Source organism: Eublepharis macularius, chromosome 10 (genome assembly GCF_028583425.1).
Source record: "Eublepharis macularius isolate TG4126 chromosome 10, MPM_Emac_v1.0, whole genome shotgun sequence".
NCBI classification, from domain to species: domain Eukaryota; kingdom Metazoa; phylum Chordata; class Lepidosauria; order Squamata; family Eublepharidae; genus Eublepharis; species Eublepharis macularius.
In genome coordinates, this window is record NC_072799.1 from 84,681,998 (window position 1) to 84,709,895 (window position 27,898).

Consider the following 27,898-nt stretch of genomic DNA (forward strand, 5'->3'; position numbering starts at 1 on the left):
TCCCACCAAGTCTCAGTAATTCCTACTATGTCATAGCCCTCTGTTTGCAATAGAAGCTCAAGCTCTTCTTTCTTATTGCCCATACTTTGGGCATTGGTATACAGACACTTGTAGCCTTGTACCTTCGTTTGACCTTTCCTACCCAGGTGGGTCCCCACTGTTTTCACTTCGTCATTGAAGTCGTCATGTTGATCGTCCCCTTACCCTTGCTGCATCAGTTTAAAGCTCTCCTGATAAAATTCTCCAGGTTCGTTCCAAATGTTTTCTTCCCTGCCCCTGAGAGGTGAAGCCCATCATGTGCTAGAAGGCCTTCTCTAAGGAAACCTATCCCCCAAAGCGCTCCTGCCGGCACCACCATCTCAGCCAGCGATTCACCTCAACTGTGGTCCGCTCCCTGCATGCTCCTCTTCCTGTGACTGGAAGGATAGAAGAGAATACCACCTGAGCTCCCAATGTCTTCAACTGCCTTCCAAGGGCTTCATAATCCTCCTTAATTCTTGCAACAGTATTCGAAGCCGTGTCGTTCATTCCCACATGAATCAGCACAAACGGGTACTTATCAGTTATCTAGTTCAGGAGGAACTAAATTTAATGGGATTGTAAAAGTATTTTACTGACCTTTCAGTCAATTGTCAGATAAGGCAATACTGAGAAATTCACAATGCCATCCTAAGGAGAGTTGCATCCTTCTAAGCTATTTGACTTCAATGAATTTACAGGGATGTTACTCTGCTTGGGATGGCGCTGTTAATGACCAACCTCTGGGCCCTGGTTGTACTATAAGGGGGGAAAAGGCAGGCGCAATCACATTAAAAAAATTATATCACCTTACAAAAGTCTTCAAAGCCACAATAATTTTCTGGTGTGACATTGAGTGTTTTAAGATTCACATCATTTCAGTTGTGTAGATGGCATTCAACTTCACTTTCAGAAGTTGGGAAGACATCATGTTGCTGATATATGGTAATTTGAAATCACAGACCCATATCTGAACCATCGTTGTTCCAGAAAATCACTTGTAGACCTTATTGCTTGTATCTTGGAGCTAGGGTACAAGAGTCGAATTACACGAGGAGGAGCACATGAAGGGAGTCGCAATGTTAACCAAGGAGCTGAGTTTTAAAAGAGATCGGAAGGCTTTGACAATTTCCCCTCTCTCCAGAGCAGGGGAGATCTCTGCTCAGAAGGTTTATTTCCTCTTTGCCTCTTAGAAGGGGAGGTGAAACTGACAGAGCCTTTGGGAGGCAAAGAGGAAATTAACAAATGGCTCTGTAGAGAGGGGAAATTGACAAAGCCTTCCAATCTCTTTTAAAACTCAGCTTCCTGGCTAACATTGTGACTCCCTTCATGTGCTCCTTCTCGTGTAATTTGACTCTTGTAGCTTGGCTCTTGTTCAACAATCTGAGATTAGGTGGGTGGCAACCCAAGAGAGACTTTCCCAGTTACAGCACGAAAACTCTGGAATTATCTCTCCAGAGAGACTCACCTGTCCCCTTCTGCTACTGTCTTCTGGCAGTGAGCAGAATTGCTAAACTCCAGTTGGAGGCTAGAGATGTCCAATAATTACAACAGGATTTCCAGGCCACAGAGATTAGTTCCCATGGAGAAAATGGCTGCTTTGAAGGATGGCCTCTAGGGCTGAGGTCCCTTCCCTCTCCAAACCCTGCCCTCTACAGACTCCACCGCCAAAATCTCCAGGAATTTTCCATCCTGGAGTTAGCAATGTTACCAGTGAGTAAAGACTTTTTTGCTTTATCCAGCCCTATGTTTTAATTGTTTTTGAAGTTTTTATATGTATGTTTCACTTGTTTTTTTTAATAATTTGTTTTGATTTAGTTTTTAAAACCAAGGGTTTTTTTAAATGTTTGTTTTTAATCACTTAACCACCTTGGTGTTCCTGATGAGGGCAGAAAGGTGTGGTATAAATTTGGAAAATAAATAAACTTGAAGGCCAACAAGTTGAATGCCAACTACTTGAAGGACTACCTCCACCTGTATTGTCCAACTTACCAGCTTAGATCCTCTTCTGAATTCCTTCTCTCTTTGTGTCATCCTTCAGAGGTGAGGCAGGTGGTGACCAGCAACTGGGGGTTTTAGAAGTGGTGCCTCATCTTCACAATGTTGCCACCACAAGGCTCTTTGGGGATTTGTTTATTTTAAGCGCCATCACAAAACATTCCTTTTAACCCATGTTTTTAACGAAGGCTTTTTACAGTGCTTTTTTGTTTGTTTTTCTTAAGAAGTGCAAATATTTGTATATAAGGTTGTATGGATTTCTACCAACTTGGGAGAGCCTCTCCCCTACCCCAAAGGTGCTGATACTCTGTACTGATGTGATGAGTCCCCTTCATGCCCCTCCTTTTAAAATCTTCCTAACATTTTATGATCTGCTTCTGATATGAGGAACTTTTTAATGAGATCATTTTAGGCTGCTCTATGTGTATGTTGTGCCATTATGTTCTCGCTTGTTTTGATGGCATTGGCCTTTTTAATTTTTATTTTTTATGGTTGTGTTTTATTGTTTTGGCTGTAAGCTGCCTCAAGTAAGTCTCTGGAGATGTTCCATATAAATTTTCCAAATAAATAAATAAATAAACTTGATTATAGAAGGTGTTTTGCTGACCAACGGTTTTTGAATTGTTAGTGAAATCATTCTCTGTATTAAATGTGAATATGGACTCATTGGGATGAATCTAACCAGCTTTTCTACTACTGATAAAAGGAATAGGAATCCCCTTTGACCACCAAAAATGCTATGCTGGGGATCATGGAACCAGCATCAACAAAAGCCATGTGAGACGGGATTTAGTAAGAATGGGAACTTGATGAAATTGAGCTAAAAAGCAGGCTCAGTCCAACCCACCTTTCTCATATAAATCAAGGTTTGCTATTAAACATGGTTAAAAAAATGCAGGTCTTTTAGTTGACAATTTACTGAATGGCAATTTAATCCAGGAAAACTTTAGGTCTTGATATAATAACAACAAAACAACAACAACAACAACAATAACAATAATAACATTCAATTGATGTACCACCCTTCAGGACAACTTAACACCCACTCAGAGCAGTTTACAAAGTATGTTATTATTATCCCCACAACAATCACCCTGTGAGGTGGGTGGGGCTGAGAGAACTCTGAGAAGCTGTGACTGACCCAAGGTCACCCAGCTAGCATCAAGTGGAGGAGTGGGGAATCAAACCTGGTTCTCCAGATTAGAGTTCTGTCGCTCTTAACCAAACTGGCTGTCCTATGAAGTCTACACATGGAAATAATGTTATACTTTTCCTTTTAGCTATCTGGATGTCATGATAAAGGAACAGCATAAGACCAGAACAAATTCAGAGCGTTCCAATATTTATTTTTATCATTGCCATCTAACACATAACACTTTCAGTCATTTTCCAAACACAATTACTATGATTAATACATATAATTCTCTTAACCATAGAAAATTTACTCTGAAGGATAGAATCAAGGAAGAAGAGGGGAACTTTGATCCTGAAAACCTTTTAATGTTGATTTACCTACATAATTAGACAGAGGAAGGAAGGGTTTCCAATAAGCAAAAACATAGCATGTTTGGAACATCTCTGTCTAAATAATTGTATGTGATAAATAAAGACACTGAAAACCTGAGGGAAATGATTTCACTTAATGTAAATGTAATATTAAAATGTGTTCTCACAATAGTGCTCAAAATATAATTCCAAACTTATTAAATGAGCTTGCTGGGAGAAGAAACATCCCATTTAATTTTGAAGATCTTAGACAAATGTCAAGTGCCTTGAGAAAATAAGGAAATTAATGATACAACTTTGCTTGACCATCCCAACACAGATATTAGACTATGTTTCTCCCTAATTAATTTCTATTTTCATAAAAGTTAAAACAGATTTCTTAAAGATTCCAGCACAGAACTTGCTGCTTTGTCGACTAGGTGCTTAAGATCTACCCTAAAGAAAAAGAAGTATGCTTCCAGTAGATAAAGGAGGATCTAATGTGGTCAAATAAATTCCCCCCTCCCCAGAGCGCTTCTAAACACCTTCCAGTTATGCACTAGATTCTTTTAGATAAGGTCAAGTGGAAATCAGAGAGGATCTATTAGATCAATAAGCAAAAACATAGACTGTTTGGAACATCTCTGTCTAAATAATTTTACAGGATAAATAAAGACAAATAAAAGACATCACTTTAATGGTTTGTGTGTGCCTGCGTCTGCCTGCCTGTATGAAGTCCCCTCCCCTCTTTTACCAGAATTTCTTCATTGTGAGGCAGGATTTGGCTAAGGCCACCCATGTTGTGATTGCAATCAGGTTAGATTACCTTAGATTACCTTAATGTGCTCTTTGTAGGACAACCTTTGAAGACAGTTCAGATACTTCAGTAATGCCAGATAGCTTAGTAACATTGATAATGTTTCACCCGCTTTACAGCAATTACTTTGGCTGCTTGCTTGTTTCTGGACCTAATTCAAACAGCTGGCTTTTAAGCTCTAAATAGCCTGGGACTAGTGTGCCTAAGGGGTTTGTTTTTATTGTGCATGGCACTGTATTTTGTGGTTTGCTTTCTGATCTGTCATTGCCCCCCCCCCCCAAAATCGGAATGAAGAGGCAGACAGAAGTGTTGGGATTAAAGGGCCGCTTTATTAAGTTATCACAACATGTTTGTCAAAACAGCAAGGGCCTAACTAGCAGTACTGGTCAGGCCCTGGGGTCATTCCTGGACCACCACCCTGACCTGTATGGGTGACCTCCGACAGCCCCGGGTGTGAGCCATCCATGGTATGGCTGGGGCCCAGCTGGCCTGGCTAAGTGCTTCACCCCCTTAAAGCTTCCCCACCTGGCTGTAAAGCTGCAGGGGAGGACCAGCTTGTTCAGGGGTTCCCCACCAGGGCATCTGCCCTCGCAACTGGGCTGTACAGCAGACAGCTGCTCCTGACAGACCCCAATCCCCACCAATGGGGATATGCCAAGGGTGGTCACTGGCCCACTCAATTTCCCCAACTCCTAACCTCCTAAGGGATAGTAAACTCAACCCACCTGAACCAATTACCCCCCCCCCCTGCTAACAGTGCAAGGTCGGCAACAAACTCCAAACCCAAGTGCCAGTAAGGGAAAGGAGAAAAAAATTCCTACCTGGCCCTGATAAATGGCAACCGGCTAGTCGTGCACTGAAATAGGGAGAGGTGGGTGGGCCAAGCACGAGGCGCACTGAGGCACTGAAGGACGGAGCGGCAGAAAGAGCCCAGCCTAGCTCCGCCCCTCATGCACAGCCCCTTTTGCCCCCTCTAAGGGCTGAGAGTGGAAGAAACACAAATAGCTTTCTGTGTGTGTAGAAAAACTAGCTGATTGCAACTCTTAATAACCTTCAAACTGCAACAGCTCAATGTGGCAGCGTAAATGGTGATCAGAAAGTGTGTGAGAGATTTATGAGCAGAAATTGAACAATCTGGTTCAATGAAATAGTATGCCAATAGGGTATCTCCAGAAATTCCCTAACAGCAACAGCAACAATATTACACTCACCCACCCACTACCATGTCCCTCCCCGCAGCCCCCTCACTTGGCCTGGCAACCCTTCTCCCAACTCATATGGCTTTTTCTCCACATGTGTCCTGTGACCCCAGGAATAAACTTTCCTTGGCTTTGACATGACTTCTGGGAGGAGGGAAGAGGTGGGAAGACTGAGGGTCCATATGCAGACCTTGCACGGTCCTTGCGTTGGATCCAATCCTTTGTTTTCTGTTCAACAGGGATGACATTTTCTTTGTTACTCTCACCCACAAAAATGCTCCATACTGCTGTAGACTGAGCTGCTCTGGTCTTCTCCTTCAGAACAAATATTTGATAAGCAGTCATTGACAGAAGCATTGCAACACAGTTTTTAAAAGGCAGAATATCAACTCCTGTATTGCTGTAGTAGATTAATCTGCAAAAGTCCACACACCTATCTAATTTCATTGTTTCCAGAAACTGAGAGGCAAGAGGCGTTTCCATATTTCTAGCTGTGAATGAGATATCTAGAATCTAAGTGGGTAGCAATGAGACGCAATCTAATTCAGGACTTTGGGCAGAGTTTGTAGAGCAAGACTTTTAAAAAGTCAGATAGCGGTAAGGGGGAGGACTTCCCTTTTGAGGAAGTATTTTTGATACCTCAGCCATTCAGTCATTTATTACCATAAGTTCTTTGGCCAGAGCAGCAGTCGTTGGGCCTAATGATCTCCAGCAGTCCATAAGGGACATGAAAAATCTAATCAGTGCTTAGGAAAATATCCCTAGCAGCTGCTTTTGTTTCTATCAAGTCCCTTGGTGATGTTCATATCTTCTCAGTCCAAATGATTGCTTTGAATACAATGTCTCTTGAACAGGCATGTCTCTGCATCTGGAAAGATGGACAAGCCAAAATGTGCCTCTCATCTGCCAAAGCTACAGGAGGACAAGCTGTTTGACAAACCATTAAATAAGTTGACTGCAGAGGGAAAGAGAAAGAGAGCATACCACACGTCGTACACTTGACATCCTATAAACTAGATTACTCTGTCTTCAGACTTGCCTGTACACAAATCATCTGAGGTAAACAGATAAAATAGCTTTTTCTTGTGTGAGGCAAGCTCCATGTTGGTGACTACCAAGACCTATAAAAGCAACATCTAGTCATTGATCATCATTTTGTTTAACATACAGCCCAGTCTTCCCAGTGTTATTTAGTTAGAAGCAGGGAACATTAGGTAGAAGCAGAGAATGTTACAGACTTGTGCAGGGCTGGTTGCAGGTTTTGGAGGGCCCTGGACAGAGAGTGCCCAGGAGCCCTGTCCCGTCCTCTAACTACCAGGCCTCCACTGGCACCTCCCTGTCAGGAGCTCTGGGTCCTAGCAGCTGCCCTGCTTCAGTATATGCTGATACTGGCCCTGATTGCAGGGCAGTCCTGAGAAGAGTTATATCCTTGTAACCCTGACTTCAGTGCATTTAGAAGGTGTGAGGATTGCATTGCTAGGATCGCACTGCTAGGATTGCATAGTTATTCTATTTGCTATTTGCTATTGTATGCTGTTTATGGCTTTAATGTAAAATTTTAATGTAAATTTAATACTGATGTTATCTTCTCTGAGACCGTTCACAGGGAGAGCAGACTATAAGTCAAATCAATCCCTCCATCCCTCCATCTGGTCCACGAGCAGAGCTTTGCTTGTAGTTGTGGTTCTTTGGATTTGACCCAGTGATATTACTTACACATGTGAGCCAAATATATTTCTTGGTTCATGTGAAATTATCATTCCTCTCTGCCTGTTCATAGAAAGAAACTGAAGAATTACGTGTTAAAAATGTGTTTCCAACAAATTTAGCAGTTGTGAAATAGCTGGGGAATCAAGAGATTATCTGACTAGGTTTAATAATACTTTGAAATCCGTTCTGGAACTTCTGTATAAGTAACGGAAATCCCAGAGAATGGGGTGGTCCATGCACTTTTTAATAACCTGTCATTCCAGCCTGAGGAAGATTAATGCTGAAATACCATACCAATGGTCAGACTAAACAAACAGTACAGTAATAGGGCACAGCAGATGCTAGTAAACAGAACCACTCACCTGGTTGCCTGAATTAGGTTAAGAAACTGCAACCAAGCATGAGATCTTTTCCCAGGATGTTCCTGTCTGTCAAGCCAAAAATTATGAATTGAAGTATGTGTGGGCAGGTGGCCTACTAAGCACTTTTTATCAGTTAGTCCCTTCTGTGAACTTTTGCAAGTTCACTTCCATTCTTTCCCTCCTCCAGGGGAAAGGGAAGATCAGTGAGGAACTGATATGTAGCTTCTGGACTTTCTGTGTATGCTCATTGAGATGATTTGCAAGAATATTTATCAAGAACTCCTTACGTTTTTGATCAGGCCTGAGTATAGGGTTTGCCAGGTCCCCGTACCCTCCCGGCGGGAGGGGGGTGACCCAGCACTTAACTTCTTCACATTCCCAAAATGCTCCTCCTTGCACTGACTCAATGACATCACTTCCAGGAAGCAATGTCATCATGCAAGGCAGGGGAGTGTGTACGGTCTTCGCAGCAATCTGATTTGGGTCCCAAACAGGGCCTGTTTGGGGCCCAAATTGGACTGCTGCAAAGCATGGGAGTGCACACGGGGTGCTGCAGTGACATCATGCCGGCCCTGGGAGCATGCCTGAGAGACCTGTTCACCACATTTCCCCTTGCTGGCCAGGTAAGCAGTAGCTGGGGGCGAAAGGTGGGAGTGGGGGATCTCCTGCTTCCACCAGGGGAATGGGAACCCTATCTGAGTAGGCTTATGATCAGCATAGAGATCCTCCCACAATATGGAGCCTTCCTCTCCCTTTCTACTGTGGGATCAGGTTGGTTCTAGAATATACACGAAATTGTTTGTTTGTTTGTTTGTTTGTTTGTTTGTTTGTTTGTTTGTTTGTTTGTTTGTTTGTTTGTTTGTTTGTTTGTTTGTTTGTTTAAAGTCTCCCTTTCTCACTGAGACTCATGATGGGTTACAGTGTGAGTTAGTACAGTCAATTTCAAGGATAGTTCAATAAAAAATGTAAAAGAGTTTATAAATGCAAATTTGCCAAGATTTAAAACCAGCAGAAATCCAATATGGAGTTGAGGAAATGCTAAAACAGAGCACAAGCATTTCTAAGGCTGATACATTAATCAACATTAAACAGCATGGAACTACCTAGAAGGACCATACCAAAAGCATGAGGCCGCCTGCAATAGCACATAGTAGTAAAATTTGTTGTCCCTATCCTTCTGCTGATGCATCCCTCTGAAACCACTTTGTTACAGTATACCCCTCCTGTCTGAGAAAAAAGTCCTCTTGAATAATTTGGTTTTACATTGTTTGCGGAAACTCAAGAGAGTGGGAGCTTTTCTGTCCTCTTCAGGTAGGCCAGTCCATAAAGGTGTGGGCCACCACAGAGAATGCACATGTCCGGGCAGCTGTTGATTCTGCCCATGTGCAAGGTGGCACCTGCAGAAAGCCCTGTTCAGGTGATCAAAGCTGCCATGGTGGGACTCCGCGAGAGAGGTGATCCTGTAAGTGTGCTGTACCAAGACCATGAAGAGTTTTGTATGTGATAGTCAATAACTTGAACTGAGCCTGGTAACTGACAGGTAGCCTGTGGAGTGACTGCAGAACGGGAGTAATATTTATGCTTCTCCTGGCTCCCGATAATATATGTACTGCAACATTCTGCACGAAGCCTCTGAGCTAGCTTAGAGGGGAGACCCATGTACAATGCATTACAGTAATCAAATCTCGATGTTACCATGGCATGGATCCAGGTGGCCAGATCAGCTGTGTCAAGGTAGGGGGCCATCCTTCAGGCTAGACTGAGATTGTTTCTCACGTTGAGGCAAAAGTTGAGTGTGTGACTACCTCTTGCAACAGGTTTAACAATTTCACAGTTGTGGGGGGTGTTGAAATCTAACATACCATACATGTTTCTACTTCCTTCTTATCTGCTCTGAACAGTGTGTGTGTGTGCACATCTGTAAGTAGAGATGAGATGGTTTATGGTCCCCTTCTCTCACATTCACTCACTCACTCCCTGGATTCCATGAGAGCTACTTCTCTTTCATGTTATCTCATGCTTCAAGATGGAGTCAGCAGGGCTTTTTTCTGGGGAAAGAGGTGGTGGAACTCTGTGGGTTGTCCTCTGAGAAAATGGTCACATGGCTGGTGGCCCCGCCCCCTGATCTCCAGACAGAGGGGAGTTAAGATTGCCCTCCGTGCCACTGAGCGGCGCGGGGGGCAATCTCCACTCCCCTCTGTCTGGAGATCAGGGGGCGGGGCCACCAGCCATGTGACCATTTTCAAGAGGTTCCAGAACTTCGTTCCCCCGCGTTCCCCCTGAAAAAAAGCCCTGGGAGTCAGTAATAAGGATCTGTCCCATGTACAAAAAGGGAGCCAGCCCACAGGTTTATGACTAAATAGCATGTGCTATAATGTTAAGTCATGCAGTCATGCAAAAAGTTAAAGTCAATGATTTTTGATTCCTAGAGAGGCTTCCAGCTGGTACAAAAGCCCAAAAATTTAAAATATTTGGCCAGGTCAACAGGCATCATGATGGCTACTCCCTTATTTTTTATGAGGACAAAATGAGAGAAATGGACTGTCTGGCTTCTTGGACCACTAGATATGGTTCCCAACTCCAAGTTGGGAAATTCCTGGAGATTTGGGGATAAGGGGTGGTGGTATTTGGGGAGGAGATGGACTTCAGCTGGGTGTAATGCCATAGATTCCACCCTCCAAAGGAGCCATTTTATCCAGGGAAATTGATCTCTGTAGTTTGTAGATTAAATCTCTGGGGACAAACCTGGAGGCTGGCAAATCAACTGCCTGTGGAATTTTGTATCCCTCGGCCCTTCTCTCAGCAGCCCTGAACACGGCATTGGGTAGATGTCCTTCTTCTGGTATCCCAAATTGTCATCTCTGAATTAATGTGGTTTTTCTTGCAAAATAGTTCACCTTTACTGATAAAACATGGAGTCAGAAGAAAATATCTGGTCAGCTTATAAGACGCACGAGACACATGTTTCTGCAGAACCACTAGTTCACAAGAGGGTGGGCCATCTACTAAATATTTTGTGGGTATTAAACACACACATGACGCTTTTCTACCAACAAATACAGTGAAGCAATCAAAATGTGAGAGCAAGCTGGCACAGCAATCAAAATGTGGCAACTGAATTGCAATAAAATGTAAATTTAACTGCAGCATGCCAAGAATTAATACAATACGCCTGGTGGAGTTTTCCACCATTCACCTAAAATTCCCAGTGAAGCATGCCATCCAGCCAACTTTATTTTATTTCAGATAGACTTACATTTTCAGCTGCAGGTACCCGTTCCAGATTGTTTTTCTTCAGCCACATTCTGCTGTGGAGAGTATGATGCCCCCTTCCCTTTGCAACCAGATGCTCAGTGATCAGACAGCTGTAACCATTGCTAGTCTCTCCTACACACTTCTTACGCCTTAATGACCATTCTCTAACAGCAGCATTACCTTTGTGTCAGAAATATGCCAGAAACAGCAGCTCTGGTAGCAGATTTAAAAACAAATTAAAGGCTTTCAAGGTGGGGGGGGGGGCTGTGCACGCCATAGCATCAAATATCTGGCACCGAATTATAATGTCACTCTGAACGTTTCTTGCACTAACCCAGGATGGAGCAGCTTCCAAATTAACAGCTTCAGAGTAGCTCAGGCCTCGAATATCTACATCTCAAATTTCCTATGATTATAGCTCCTATCAAGTGAGAGTGTACTGTTTTGACCAGACCTTGCCGACATGCTTTTGTGTTGATAGAAATTATAACATGTCTCTGCCTCAGTATTTTCCCCCCTCTCATTTCCTTGTCTTATACATCTTTCCCAGGATAGCGCTCTGGTCTTACAGTCTGACAGGAATGTTACAGTGAATGCAAGAAATCACATGGGACAGTTAACAGGACAGCTGACTGTAGGTAAGTCTTTATTCTCTAATGTAGTTTTTGTGAATAACTTTAAAGCTGGAGATATTATTTTCCTCAAATTCATTGACTCAATAGGGAAACAATTCCCCAGTTCAGTATATTTTGAATATCATGGCTCAAAGTAAGTAGTAATTTCAGCAGAATCCACTTCTGCAATTGTAATTTAACTAAAAGGATCATTTCTTTCAAAAAAACACTTTATTCGATTAAAAAAGATTTTTAAAAAATTTCTAATATGTCATCATTTTCCATCAGGCAAATTAACCTCTTTTATTTACAAAACTCTTTTAAATCTTTGAATATGGGGAATGTTTAAAAAGTGGAACAACATCTAAGAAAATCATTTCCATGTTTATCTCACAGTATTTTAACATATTACTATAAGCAGATGGTATATCTTGTATGTAAACATGTGTGCATATATATGTTTATGACAGGATATATAAATATATACAGATTATGCCTGCCAGGCCTCCCACCAGCAAAACTGCTTGCCTGCCGTCACTCAGAGCGGTGATGGGAGAAAAATAAAATAACAAACAGCAACATTGCTGACATTGCTGGCTACAACCCAGAAGTGACAAAGGGTAGCTCTAGGAATCTCCAGAAACTCTATGGTTTTACCTAGAGTTACCTGGCCATGGTTTACCTAGCCATGGTTTTACAACAGAAATTTCCAGTGATTTCTAGAGCCACCCTTTGTCATTTCCAGGTTGTACCCAGACACAATGTAGTGACGACACTGTTGTCACACGTGTGTCCCCATGACCTTGCCCCAAGCCTTCCTGCTAGTTTCCAGGCTCCTAGCGACCCTAATCCAGACAGATGCATGCCTGGATATTATTCTGATAGATAGTGGAGGGGAAGGGAAGCTTTTGAAAAAATATTGCCATTTATTTTAGATTACATGGTTTCATGGGATCCAAGGATGCTTTTCTGATATTGAAACGAACAGCATTTCATATTCACTGAAGTGTTTATCCTTGCATAAACTGTGGCCAAAGAAAAGCTGTTAGTGCTCTCTAAAGACAAATGCCCATTCTCTCATCCAAACAATGATGTGGGGAGGGGAATATTGGAGAGAGCTAAGAAAATTACTTGTCAAATCAAGGTTCCCCAATGGAAAACTGATTTGAATGATTTCTCGATTCCAGTATTTGCTTTCTTTGTCCTGATCATTTAGAAAGACGACTCAAGGGGCCTTGTTGTTATACACACAGCAGAATGATGTCAAGATAAAATGATAACATTCTTAGCTAGTACCACAGCAAATTGCAGAAAGAGGTTCCTCTGTTCAAACGCTTCTGTATATAAAAATATTGACCTGGACTCAATGAAGTGTTTCTACGGATAGAAGGATTTCCTCCCACAGTTTGCATCGTTTTTGCTTCCTCCATTCCCATTTATTCTGCTTTAGGCTGCAGTGAGAGGGGGAAGGTGATAAATTGACCCTCTTTAGTCAGAAATCCTTTGTTGATCCTAGCCATTATCTTCAGCTAGAAAACTAACACAGCAAGGAGTGGGCTGGGATAGAACTTTTCTCTCCATGCTAGGATGTTAATTGAAAGGGATTTTCAAAATGTTTTTAAAAAATATTTCATCCTCCATCAAAAGTCATATAATCTTCTGTATTTCCTCAAAAATTATTTATTTATTTATGTCATTTATAGTCCATTTTTCTCGCTGAGATTCAAGGTGGATTACACAGTATGAGATTAGTATAATCAGTATCAAGTACATTTCAATACAGTATCAAGGACATTTCCATAAACAATGCCTTAGGGTAAATAGATACAAGTTTAAAAGACAGTATTATCAAGAACCCAATACAGAGTAGAAAAAATACTGAAGCAGAACATAATCAATTCTAGGACTAACATTAGACAACATGGAGCACTGGTGGTACATAGGAGTACATATTTAAAGCATCAGATAATATGTAAGGCAATATAGTGATGAAGTCTATGGTCCCTACCTCATTAGCGTAAAGGCTTTTTACTACAATATAGCCCTCCCATTTGAATAAAAAGCCTTTTTGAATAGTTCGGTTTTACATCATTTACAGAAAGCCAGGAGAGTGGGGGCTCTTCTGACTTCCTCAGGCAGGTCATTCCACAGGATAGGGGCCACCACAGATAAAGCCCTTGTACGGGCTGCTGCTGACTTCACCCGTGTGCAGCCTGGCACCTGCAGGGGACCCTGTTCAGATGAGCGAAGCTGCCATGGAGGAACATAGGGAGGGAGGCGGTCCCGTAGGTATGCCGGACTAAAGCCGTGAAGAACTTTGTATGTAATAACTAATACCTTGAACTGAGCACGGTAACTGATGGGTAGCCAATGGAGCGACTGTAGAATGGTAGTGATGTTCATGCTCCTGCTTGCTCTTGATAACAGTCAAGCTGCAGCATTTTGCACTAATTGGAGCCTACTAATTAACTTTGATGGGATACCTATGCATATGTATGTAATATACCATCATATCATTCTCACCAACCCTTATACCTCATGGTATACTTTTGAATCCCCTGTGCTCTATGTCAAACAATGTTTATTTAATATCTTATAAACTTAGTAGCCACATAGCCCTGATCTATGGATAATTAAAGCCAGAGATTGGAGCCATGCACTGACAAGAAAGATCTTCCTACAAAATGCCCTAGGTTTGCTAAAAAAAAAAAAAACCAATCAAAAATTATATGGGGAGTTTTTAAAAAACCCCAAATGATAAAAGGAGTGCCATAGCTTTAACCAGATGCCCTCAGTAGTTGTTGCTAAGCAACAATAACAGTTTAGTCAATATTCCAGGTTTGGTTGCTGTCAGTAAAAGGCAGGACTTTCCAGGCCTGTTTTGGACTTTGAAGGAGGACTCATTGGGGCCAGCAGCAACCACCAGGGGACTTGATATCACATGACTTGCATGACTCACTCAGATCCAGCTGCTTGCTACTTTTAACAGCAGCCTCTTGCACCACAAAGAGCTAGTGTAGTGTAGTGGTTAAAGTTTCAGGTTCAAACCACTATTTTGCTGTGGAAGCTCACTGGGTGACTTTGATCCAGTAACACATACTCAGCCTAACCTACCTCTCAGGGTTGTTGTGAGGATAACACAGAGGCAAGGAGAACCATGTAAGCTGATTTGTGAATAAAGGCAGTATATAAACCAAGTGGATTAAGAAATACAGATGAAGATAAAAGGTAAGTTGTGTAGGGGGTTGTAAGATAGAAGGACGTAGGGAAAGATAAACATATGGAGGCTACCAGGAGGAGAGTAAGGGGAAATAGCCTGGGGAAAGGGATACAGGGTAAGGTGAAATATCTGTCGGTCCCTGGCAGTTGGGTCCCTCAAGCTCTCCACAGTTAACACACAGGTGCTCCAGTTGAAGCAACTTTATTGAGATCCATACAGTTCAGGATGTTCACACAATGGTGGCAATTGGCAGAAATGACAATTGAAACAAAAGCATTACTAATGATAGGGAAACTTCCCGTCCTTCAGTCCGTTGACATTCTGGCGCGAAACTCCAAAGAAGTTACATGGGAACTAATTAGTTTAGGCTAGATGGAACACAAAGTGAAAGTATCCCAGTCTCTGGGGAAAGATGCAACGTTCGCTGCTAGCAGCTCACCTTCAAGGACACTTGCTGGAAATGTGAAAGTAAATATTTTCAACAGATAATGGAGAGGCCCCACTGGCTCTCCTACATTTTATGTTAGCAGTTAAGACACCCTCAGATGATAAGCCGGGTTGGGACCGGCATATCTTCGGGACCAGCTCTCCCTGTATGTTCCCCAGAGTCCGCTTTGATCAGCGGATAAATGTTTACTGGTGGTCCCCGGCCCTAAGGAAGCCTGCCTTGCTTCAACCAGGGCCAGGGCCTTTTCACTCCTGGCCCCAGCCTGGTGGAACGCTCTGTCAATGGAGACCTGGGCCCAGCGGGACATATTATTGTTCTGCCGGGCCTGTAAGACAGAGCTGTTCTGCCAGGCGTTCAGTTGTTGAAGGGGGCAGTGCCATGTTGGCCTCCCATCTTTGGGGTGGGGGGGTTCTCCCCACCATTGCTCCTTAATGTATTTGGTTGATTTATTTTATTATTGTTTATTGTATGTTGATTTTAGAATTGTTTTCTTGTTTTTATTGATTTTAACTGTTTGTTCACTGCCCAGAGCCCCTGAGGAGGGGCGGTTTATAAATCGAAATGATGATGATGATGATGATGATGATGATGATATATGCAGTACACAGAATATAACAGTTATGATCAGCACAAAATGCGTAACACAGTATTGGCAGGTATGCTGGCATACATGACAGTATCCTTTTCAAGTCCTTGAAGATTCCCCACTATGCAACTGGGCCCAGCCCAGCCAGCACCAGGCAACGGGGCCATAAGGGAGAGACTGCCAGGAGGTGAAGGGGAAAGGTGAGGCCCTGGGAACAAACAGGGGGCCAGACAGAGGTGGGTGGAAAGAAGGAAGCAAGCAAAGAGGGATAGCCAGGGATGAGAAAGAGGATGTGGTGAGGGAGGGAAAATTGAGATTCCCGCCCCGCCCCCCCGCCCCCCCCGCCCCCCGCACAAGATGCCCCACTTGTCTGTTACTAATTGACTGCATAGTTGGATGACAATTATCAGAACTCTTCTAAGATTGCTGCTCTCTTTTTTAAATATAAAGTTGTGCACAGAAGTAATCCTCCTTGCATGCTTTCTCTTGGAGCACATTAGTGTGTCTGATTCAGTCTTTCCTCCTGCTCCATCATACAGTTGTTTCTCAGGGCTGATTCATTCATACAAGTGCATTATTCAGTGGTTCAATGCACAGCTGTGAGCAAGCTTCAGGCCTTTATTCTCTGTACTCCCCATCTTTCCTCCTCTCATGTGCTCTCTCTCTGATGTCCTGTTTTGTGGTGAGACCACAGGGTTTCTGGATCTGATTTAGAGGGAAAGCGCATACATGGTTTGCTGGTTTAGATATAATAACTATGGTTTCCTGTAAAAGAGGGAACTGGAATGCACAGGAGAGGGGGGAGGAGGAGGAGGAGGAGGAGGAGAGCCTGTGAGCCTATGGTTTGGCATTCCATGTCCATGATCTAGTATTAACTTGCGATTATGAAATGCGCCTCTTCCTGGAATTGCACCTTAAATAAGTGTCATAGAATGGATTCCACAGAAGAACTTCAGATCATTTTAAGTACCATGATTTTCATAGGAATCATTCACGTTTGGCTGTGAATCATTAAGTCATGTCATAAATCTTTGACCAATTGGATGAGTGAATCTAAGTGCATGAGTGAATCAGTTTAGATCACGGGTCATTTCGTAGAAAAAGAGCTGAAGGAACTCATTAGCATAACTTATTAGCATCACTCATTAGCATATGCCACACCCCTTGACATCACCAGAAGTGTGTCATTAGCATAACTGATTTGCATATGCCACACCCCTTGACATCACCTATCCTGGCTGTTTTGGACCCAATCCTGACCATCCAGGGCTGAAATTGGGCCCAAAATGGCAAAAAGGGGTTGAAAATGGCCAAAAAGGGGCCCAAAATGGTCAGGATCGGGCTGCTGCTGAGTGGGAGAGAGATCCACCACACATGGGAGGCCCGATCCGGACCATTTTGGCCCCAATTCAGGCAGAAACAGGCTCAAAATGTCCGAGAGTCAGGTGGGTGGGGCCACCTGACATGTGACCTCTTTGGGGAACTGCCAGAACTACGTTCCTGCGTGTTCCCCATCAAAATGAGCCCTGGTTTAGATTTAGTTCAGGCCATGCGAATTTGGTCAGTAGCTTGTGTTTTGACCTTCTCTGGCCTGAATTCATCCTTTCTTCCTCGTATTCCCAGTTACATTTGATAAAATACTACTTAAGATGCTCTTGCCAGTGCATTTCAGGAACACTCTTCAAGCTGCTTCTCACCAAGTTATTATGATAACCTCTAGCTTCAGCACTTTTTAAGGTTTCCTCTGCTGCTCAGCTGCATTCAATGCAGGGAAGTGATCTTAAATACCAGCTGTGGACATGTCATCTTGTACATCTGCTTTATAAATGGAGACATGCTTATGAGGGCCCACTCTGACATGCTTGATATGGTATTCCAGCTTAATACTATAAATATTTCAAATGCCCTATATAGAAACATAGGTTCTTGGGTTAACCATGACTGCAAACACATGTGAACGATTTAATTAGCCTATGCAGTTAGTGCAGATTGCAAGACATGTCTTGTCACTTCATGATTACAAACCATTTCACTTTTCTGTCTTTCAAGTTTTGGCGAAAGCTTGACAAGGTAATGGTAAGCATGGTAGTGATCTTATATTGAGACAGGCAGGCCACAGTCTCATTGAGGATAGTGCCACCAGTGGGGATTCAAGGGAACCTCCACATTCAAAGCGAGTAAACTTCTGAATACCCTGGCCTGGATAGACCAGATGAGCCTGATCCCATCAGATCTCAAACGCTAAGCAGGGTCGGCCTTGGTTAGTCATTGGATGGGAGACCTCCAAAAAAGACCATGGTTGCAGATCCAGGAAATGACAAACCATTTCTGTTAGTCTCTTGCCCTGAAAATCCTTCCAAGGGTCATAAGTCAGCTACTACTTGAGGGCAGGATTTTGCCCTGACCTGGATAGACCAGGTGAGCCTGATCTCATTAGATCTCAGAAGTGAAGCAGGGCTGGCCTTGGTTAGTAATTGGATGGGAAACCTCCAGCGAAGACAAGAGTTTGCAGAGGCAGGCAATGGCAAACCACCTCTGTCAGACTATGCTACTCCAGAATTGATAGTCTGCCTCACTCCCTTCTGCAAGAAGACAAGGTCTTTTTGGTTTCAAAAGGTTTAATGTGAAAGACAGCATTCATCTCCAAGTATGCATAATCCAAGATAGATATCCTGGCCGACCAAAGGATGGACAAGAATAACTCATGAACAGAAAATGGTTACATTTCACACTCCCTAGTCTCTTGCTATGAAAACCCCACCAGGAGTCACCATAAGTTAGCTATGACTTCAGAACCCTCTTCGCCAAACTTGTGAATACCAGTGCAAGGAGGCAACATCAGAGGAGGGCCTTAGCCTCTATGCCCTATTTGTTCATCTAGACCTGAGGGGATCCTGATACAAAATACCCAGTAAGTCATGGAATTCACTTGGCACCTTTAGGTTAGGGTTGCCATCCCCCTGCAGGGGGTGGGAGATCACTTGCCCCCAGCTCTTGCCCCTTCCCTCTGTTCACCTGGTTGTCAGGTGGGAAAGGTATCTGGGGAGGGAGGCACATGTGCAAAGCATGTGCTTCATCATTGTGCAGGACATGGGAGCTATTTGCTAAAAAATGCTTGTGCTGGACATGGAAGCTATTTGCTAAAAAATGCTTTCAAATGTTTGGGATCAATTTTTACTGAATTATCCCTTGACGCGACTTGTAGTTTCCACATTGTGCCAGAAAACGATGTCATTTTCCAGTGACGTGAATTGTAGCTTCCACATTGTGCCAGAAAACAATGTCATTTCCCCCTCTGCCCATCCTGCAGTTTGGTCCCTGGGGGACCTGGCATCCTTACCTTGGGTCCAGCATTTTCTACTTACCCTACCTCCCAAGGTGATTGTCCGGGATCTGAGGCTCAGCTCCCAGACTTAGCAGGAGGAGGGAATGGGAGGCAGTTGGGGGACACCCACCCAGCCACCCCAATGGGCACCCAGGACCAGAACAAACCAATAACTGAAGGGAGGAAGGAAGCATCCCAGCCACAGGAGGGCAGAGAAGCACCCACACCTCAGAGAGTCAGACAAGGCAGGTGGAAGCCAGCTAGCCCCACCCTCCGGTGGGAGGCCAGGGGGCCAGGCAGGGAGAGTGAGGACCCCCAGGAGGGGAGTAGACCTGAGGGAGGAGGCACAGGAAGCAAGGGCAGTTGGCCAGCAGCCTTACCAGCCAAGAAGGAGAGGCGGCCAAAGCAGCACAGAGCCATGCCCCAGCCTGCAGGCCAGCTAGAAGGCAGTAGCCTGGTCCAGGCAAAGCTGGGAGCAAAACAACCCAAGGTGGGGCTGCCTGAGGCACTCTACAGGAAAAGCTTGGCAGCCAGCCAAGGAGGCACAGGTGTGCCTGCTCCAAGCAGCCAGCAGAGCAAACCCAGGTGTGGCTGCCTGAGTCAGCCAGGGTCATGGTTAGAGTGCAGGAGGGGGCGTGGCTGACAGGTGGAGCAGGGAATGGGTGAAGGGATAAAAGGGAAGTCCACCCACAGGGGTGGGTGGGTTGTGGAGGAGTTTAGGAGAGAGAGAGAAAGAGAAAAAGAAAGAAACTGAGCGGAAGGAAGATGAAGGGCGATGGAAGAGTAAGTCTGGAGGAGGGAAGGGGCCAGCTGTCATGGAAGGCAGCTAGGACTCTGTTAGGTTGAGCGGGCCTGTGAGTGGATTGAGAGGGTGTGAGGGTGAGGTATACCCCCTTCCTTCCACAGAGCGGGAGCCCGCATAATCCCTGATGGCACTCCTGGTCCAAATTCAGGCATGCCTTTGCCTCACAGGGCAATGCCCAAGGCAGAACCTGACAGTGGTTGTGAAGATAAATTGGAGGAGTTGAGAACCATGATGTTGTCTTGAGCTTCCATTCCACCAAGATCAGATTTCCTCTGTTGATCCCCTTGATTTTTTTTCTTAGAAAACATTCCAGAAAGCCCCATCCCCTGATTAAAATAAAGGAATTGATTGGTCAACTGAAATTAGGGAAGGCATCGGGTCCTGATATAATTCTCCCTGCAATTTTAAAGTTAGATTTTGATTGGTGGGCAGCCCCTCTTGCATCTCTGATTACAATGATAGATACGACTGACATCATTCCTGATGCTTGGCGGAAAGCAATTGTGGTTCCAATCTACAAAAAAGGTGACCAAACAATGTCCTCTAACTATAGGCCGATTAGTCTTCTTTTCATAATGGGCAAGTTGTATTCTAAGCACGTATTATCTAAGCTCATCTCTTGGGTGTCACAGCAGAGAATTTTAGGTCTGAAACAGCTGGGCTTTTGTAAAGGGAAGTCCACATCGGATCACTGTACTACTCTATCCCATCTGATTAACAAGTATGTTAAAAGGAGTCTTGAGCTTCCTGGAGACGTGGTGAAATAAAATTTGGGCTGATACATAGGGGACATGTTTTTTAACATGCCAGGGATGCAATTTTTCCTGGGAACTGTAGTTTTTAAAGACAGCTTTCAAAGATAGAGCCGTGTGGGATTGCTGATGGAGAGGGAATTTAAAATTGTTTTCTTGCAATCTCAATGAAGAGAGGAATACAGGACCCTGTCCCTAGCGCAGGGAGATAGGGGAAGGGAAAAGCTGGTAGTTCATCTCTCTCTTCAGATTGCAAGAAAACAATTTTAAAGTTCCTCTCCCTGAGCTATCCCGTGCAGCTATGTCTTTGAAAACTGTCTTTGACAAGCTCTTCCCCTCCCTTGCCTCCCCGTGCTAGGGACATAATGCTGTTTTCAACTACATTTCCCAGGTAAAATTGCATCCCTGATACATCAAAAAACATGTGTCTGGTGTTATTTGTAGCTTAGCTCATAGATAGGTAAGGACTGAGCAGGTAACTAGTCAAACACTGTGTCTACTTTCTACAGTTTTTGGTTACCATTCTTTCCCCCCATTCATAATGAGGAAGTAACATCCATTTCAGTAAAAAGTGGTCTGTTGTTTTGAGGCATAGGCTACCCATTATTTCAGTGATACAAAGTGAAGTCTGAGCTTTAGTACTTTTTTAAACAGCAAAACTCTGTTGCTTCTTGCCGTCTAGCCATCACTGTCCAGATGTTATCACTGTGGACGTTACAGGGGCAGCTTCTCTTTTTGTCTTTCCCTGGAGTCGTGCTACAGGGACAGAGGGAAATGACTGTCTATTCTAGAGAAGGAAGTGATACGTTTGTGTATGTGTTAGCACTAGAAAGCACTAGAAAGTATGTTAAGAAGCCTTCATTTTGTGTAATGAAAGCCTGACTTTAGTTTATAGGTCTGTTATAAAAGTCACAATAATGCAGAGTTTAGTTTCAGTGACTGAGCAGAATGGGCACCGAGGAGTTGAGTAGCATAACAATGTGCTCTGGAGCAAGGCATTGATCATTTCGTGGCTTCGTGCTTAACGTGAAGCTGGTAGAAGAATTCTAATGCTGTGCATATCACGTTTTCCATTACATCCTTCGACCAGTGAAATGCTAGACCATGGTATTCAATAAAGAAGTACTTCCCAAGTTATATTCAGAATATCATTTAATGTGTATGCAGACACGCTGTTGCTCACATGGTCAATCTGCAAATGAGGTTGATTAGAAAGGATTGGCAGGGGAAACTAAAGGAGGCTTCTGAAATTCCCATCTGAATTTCTCCCTGAAATTTGGAGTTCAGACTCACCTGGATTCAATGCACTGGAGATTTTCCATGTTGTCCAGGGGAGGTTTATTACAGCTTTGAGTTTCTTCAGTTCGTTCATTCTTCTGGATAGATAAAACACTGCAAAAGAAAGTTTCAGATGGATAGTCATGTTTGTCTGCAATCAAACGAAGAGAGATTTGACTCTTGAAAGCTTATGCATGTAAAATCTTGTTGGTCTCCGAGGTGCTGCTGGACTCAAATATTTTTTGCAAAAGAAGTGTTCTGGATGTGATCATATGCAATGCATCAGGAATATTTTGCTAAAAAGGCGAATGCAATTTTGGGCTGTATTAGCAGATCATGCAAAGTGATGGTATTGCTCTACTGTACTCTGGTTAGACCTCACCTAGAGTATTGTGTTCAGTTTGGGGCACAATAATTCAAGAAGGGTATAGACAAGCTGGAGTGTGTCCAGAGGGCAATGAAGATGGTGAGGGGTCTGGAGACCAAGTCCTGTTATGAAATGTTGAAGGAGCTGGGTATGTTTAATCTGGAGAGGAGATGACTGAGAGGTGATATGATAACCATCTTCAAGTACTTGAAGGGCTGCCATATAGAGGATGGCATGAAATTGTTTTCTGCTGCCCCAGAAGGTCGGACCAGAATCAATGGGTTGAAATTAAAAGAGTTTTTGGTTAAACATTAGGAAGAACTCCCTGACAGTTAGAGCGGTCCCTTGGTGGAACAGACTTCCTCGGGAGGTGGTGGGGTCTCCTTTTTTGGAGGCTAGATGGCCATCTGGGAGCAGTGCTGATTCTGTGAACCTGGACAGATCATGAGAGGGAGGGCAGGAAGGGTTACATCAGTGCTTAGTTCTCACAGCCCCTTCTTACATGCCCAGGGTAAAGCCAGTCACCACTTGGGTCAAGCCAGTTCAGCTAGGGATCCTGACAGTGTACAATGGTCATGGCAGATAGTAAGTTGTTGCTAGAGATGCTAAATGAGAATAAATACTTTACTTTTCCAATCACTGAGATCTCACAAAGAACCCTTCTTCAGGCCGTATCAAACCTGTTTTGCACAGTTTGGTGTATCTATTCAAAAGACACCTAGTTAAATTGCTTGCTTCAGATATATTAACTGCAAACTCTTCCCTGTGCAGTCAGTTGCCGTGTGTCTGTCATGGGATTCACAAGGCTGCTGCTAGATACTAAGCACAGTTAAATTATCTGCGGCATCTGGCCCTGTAACAAAAATCTCTGACAGAACATTAAATTATTATTTTATTTTATTTTTCCTTTTCCTCTTCTCCACTTCTGACATTCAGATACCGCAGTAATTTTTGGAAAAACTGTATCCTACATGGAACCTGGCTGAGAAGGTCACTAGAAAGGGCAAGTAAATTGAATGTCATTTTATTAACTAGCCTTATATTGAAAAAAGGCAATGCCATTTTCCTGTCCTTCTGACTTCAGCTTTAAGCTGAATCTTCATTGACAACTAACTCCATAGGATGTTAAGGTAATAGCAAAGTCACTGGGAAAAGATATTTATTGTATGCGCACATGATTCTCTGGAAGACAAAACTCAAGCTTTGGAATATATCTGAGAGCGGGACCACAAGTGACGCCTGACACAGGTTGGACACTAGTCAGCTTCCCTCAAGTTTTGATGGAAAATGTAGGCATCCTGGTCTTGCAGCTTGACTCTCTGACTACTGTCCAATGGACTTTTCAACTGTCACTTGTCCAACATTCCGCCAAGCTGCCTACATTTCCCATCAAAACTTGAGGGAAGCTGGCAAGTGTCCAACCTGTGTCAGGCGTCACTTGTGGTCCCGCTCTGAGTTATATATCACTGAGCATAGGGGCAAAAAATGAGCAGGGATGGACAAGTAGGGAGCACTACTAAAACTGTATGGAGTTTCTTCACCTGCATTCATCATTAGACTTAGGATTGTATGACTCTATTCCACTGATGGTGGAGCTTTTCTTAAGCAGACGAGGCTCCTTACAGCAGCAGAAAGCTTCTTGTTTTGCTGGAGGGAAGCTACACCATCAACTAGGAGTGTGTGATCTGGATCTGGGAGCCAGAAAAAAAATCTGGATATATGCTGATGTGGCATAATCCAGCCACGGCAGTCCCCCCAGGGCAAACCCCAGACGGACTCTGTGGGCTGGGTTATCCAGCTGTAGGCAGCCACTGCAGGCAGTTGCAACAGAGGCAGAGCAGCAACAGCAGTGAGAGGGTAATGGTGGTTAGAGGATAATGGTGGAAATGGAGTCAAGCTCTGCGCCATGCAGTAGAGCAGAGCAAGGCTGATGGAGTGAGGGAGGGGACAGCAGGCAGAGTGGATTCCCATCCCATTCTGCCCCTTCTCACCATCCAAGCTCCAAAATAATTCCTTCAAGCTACCCCTGCCTTTTAGACTCCAGGGCTCAGCAAGCCTCATCCCTCACCCCATTGTGTCAGTAAAGGAATTCTCTATTGGATTCTCTAGTTTGACATTGATATTCTCTAACTTGATATTAATATTCACTGGTTCTACATCAATCACTTTGCTGGGGAGTTATGGCTAACCAGAAAATCCCAATTCATGGTGTGGAGAGGGGGGGAGCAAGAGTTTAAAAATCTTGGAAATGTTTCCTCCGTAGGAAACTTTGGAATGTGGCTGGGGCAGCTTGCTTAGTGGAACATAGACTTGGACCCCCAGGTCCAATCCTGAAATTAAGTGGGTCTTTAGTGGACAGTCAGGAGTGGATATTGCTTAAAAATGCCCCCAAGCCCCCCAGAGATTATTCTCCATAGGGAATAATGGCCTGTTAAATCCAGGATTTTCTAACCTGGATCAGAGAATCTGACCCAGATTTCAGGGATCCCATTTTTTTTAAATAAAATCCCTGAAACCCAGATCCAGATTTTTTTTGTGTGTGTGCACACCTGACCATCAACAAAACAGATTTATTTAAGCCAGCATCTTTGGCCGTTTTCACACTGCTTACCGGCCACGAAACATCGTGCTGAGCTCCTGGAACGACAGCATCTTCCTGGCACGATTTGGCACGAAATTGTGCCAGGAAGATGCTGTCATTTTGGGAGCTCAGCGAGATGTTCCGTGGCCAGTAAGCAGTGTGAAAACAGCCTTTTTCTCTCCCCGTCAATTATCAGTCTAAATTGGGGGGGGGGGGGTGTTAAGTGCCAGTACTCATTTATAAAGTTGCACTAATCTCTACCAGTTCCCCCCTCCAGACTTGACAGAGCCTTGATAAAACGTACTGATGCTCAGTACCAGTAAGTAATATGTCTCTCTCCTCCTACTCCCTCTCCCTCTCCCCTCCCTCTCTTCCTCTTTCTCTCTCTGTCTTTCACACACTCACACTCACATGCACATACGCACATGCGCACACATGCTCAGGAGGGCACTATACACCATTCTACTTCAGAGCCTAGGTAGATCTCGCCCTGGAAGGGCCAAGCTGAACAAGAAATGGTCTACTGATGGTATTTTGTTCAACTGAGATGCACTTTCAGGGGGTTTCATATTTGATTGGAGCAGAAGGAGAGGATCCTTAATGCTTAATCCTTTCCCCAAGAATTGGATAAATTGCTCTGCTAGCGGGTTAACTCGCTGTAGGGATGGACCCTTATAATTTACCATATGGGGAGGAAAGCAGCTACTGGGCAATCTGAAAAAGGACTCCCCAATCCTGGGGAGCAGAAGAAAGTCTGGGGGGCCGTGGGCCCTGGTTCATGTCCTGTCTACTGGTTATCTCAGGGGCCAGCAGTAGAGGCTCACTTTCATGCTTTTGCAGGACAGCTTCTGGCATTGCCAGAGGATGGTCAGCAGATGCCTCAGCAACATGAGGCCTCTATGACCCCACTGATCCCCCTGGTGCCCCAGCCCTGGCTCCTCCGGCTCTTCCTTGGAGTCCTCAGAGGTCAGAGTCACTTGCCTGGTCAGAGGGCTGGTCAGAGGGCCAGCTCTCAGGGAAAGAAGAGGGGAACCAGAATTAAGCAGGCAACAGAACCCGTGTGAACCAAGAACCAGTTTGGGTTTGATAAATTGCATTGAACACATGATTATAGAGTGTCCCATTTTTAATGAGTTGAGGAATAGCTTAATTACCTCTCTACTTAAAAATATGGAATTACCTAATATGACATCCCAGGTGACATGGATATTATTGGATATAAATGATTCTGTTACCCTTTCTGTTGTGAAATATTTAGGAGCAATAATTAAATATCGGAGAAATAATATTAAGTAAGGTTTTTCCCATTTTAATTTCTGCTTAAGGTGATAGCTGTATGAATAGTGACAGACAGACAGAGCCCCTTTTCACACTACTTACCTGCTCCCGGAACGTAGCAAAACATCGTGCAAAAAAGTGGAAGATAGCATCTTCTCGTGAGAGATTTGTGTGACATCGTGCAAAACTCTCGCAAGAAGATGCTATCTTCCGCATTTTTTGCACGATGTTTCGCTACGTTCCAGGAGCAGGTAAGTAGTGTGAAAAGGGCCAGACAGACAGTTAGATCTTACTGTGCGGCCACGGTAATTTACCAGCTTACTCTATGTGGATCTCCAGTTATAGAATGGTATTTAATTTTGGTATTCGCGAGACTATTTTTGAAAAGTGGAATTAAAGAAATGCTCGATTATTTTCCCCATTGACATTTTGTCAAGCAAGGTACTGAATTGTAATTTGTAATTGTAATTACTTTTAGCAAAAACTAGAAAAGTCAAATGGATGGAATTGGGAAAGGAGAGGTTAAAGAATGCTTCATGTGGGTATGTTTCAAAACTACGGGACCTGTAGTGAAATTCAACTTACAATGTTAAAGCAGTAAGCAGGAACGGGATTGGCACCATTAGCAATTATTTTTGAGAACTCGGGGATGACAGGTAAGGTCTCTGAGGACAGCAGCAGGTCAAACTCCATGCCTATTTTTAAGAAGATGGGGAAAATAAAGCAAGGTTCCAGGGATTACGTTCAAGTAAGTTTAATTTAACACCTGGCAATTTTTTAGAGTAACTAATAGAGCAGTCAATCAGTAAGCAGTGCAGTGAGAGGAAAAAAAGATGAACAACAAGCAGACACTGTGGCTGAGTGCCGTTGACGGGTGAGTGGCGTAATGCCTCCTGAGAACATTTCCTTGTTTTTTCCCCAATGAGAAATTGAAGTAGCTTGGCCAGGCCTTGATACTGAATAATACAACCTCATCTCTCAGAGTACCTTGACGGTTTCAGATTAAGGATGCTTTGATTCTTGAACCTTTGAGGAAGCAGCTATGCTCCAGGGCAACTTGATCTGGCCAAAGCAGTAAGCAAGGGACAAACTAGTGGGGACATGATAGAAGCTTATACTAAGAACATAAGAACATCAAAGAAGCCATGTTGGATCAGGCCAATGGCCCATCCAGTCCAACAGTCTGTGTCACACAGTGGCCAAAAACCAGGTGTCCTCAGGAGGTCTGCCAGTGGGGAAGGGATACTAGGAGCCCTCCCACTGATTGCCCCCCCCCCCAAAAAAACACCAAGAATACGAGCATCACTGCCCTAGTTCCATCTATAACTTGTGGCTAATAGCCATTGATGAACCTCTTTCTCTACCTCCTCTACCCCATGCTTAATCTTGTAAACCTCTATCATGTCCCCCCTCAGTCGTCGTTTCTCCAAGCTAAAGAGCCCCAAGAGCTTTAACCTTTCTTCATAGGGGAAGTGTTCCATCCCTTTAATCATTCTAGTTGCCCTTTTCTGCACTTTTTCCAGTGCTATAATATCTTTTTTGAGGTGTGGTGACCAGAATTGTACACAGTATTCCAAATGAGGCCATACCATTGATTTATACAGAGGCATTATGATACTAGCTGATTTGTTTTCAATTCCCTTCCTAAAAATTCCCAGCATAGCATTGACCTTTTTTATTGCCATCGCACACTGTATCGACATTTTCAGTGAGTTATCCACCACGACTCCAAGATCTCTCTCTTGGTCAGTCTCTGCCAGTTTAGACCTCATCATTGTGTATTTATGTTTGGGATTTTGG

General features: G+C 43.8%; 1 protein-coding gene across 2 annotated transcripts in view; it reads left to right on the forward strand.

Annotated features, from left to right (window-relative positions):
* SGCZ (sarcoglycan zeta) overlaps positions 1 to 27,898 on the forward strand; it is a 392,529-nt gene that overhangs the window by 266,046 nt on the left and 98,585 nt on the right. For both annotated transcript variants that reach the window (XM_054990569.1, XM_054990570.1), the window contains exon 3: positions 11,395 to 11,482. In XM_054990569.1, the coding sequence (XP_054846544.1) occupies positions 11,395 to 11,482 (88 nt within the window). The remainder of the gene's footprint in view (positions 1 to 11,394; positions 11,483 to 27,898) is intronic.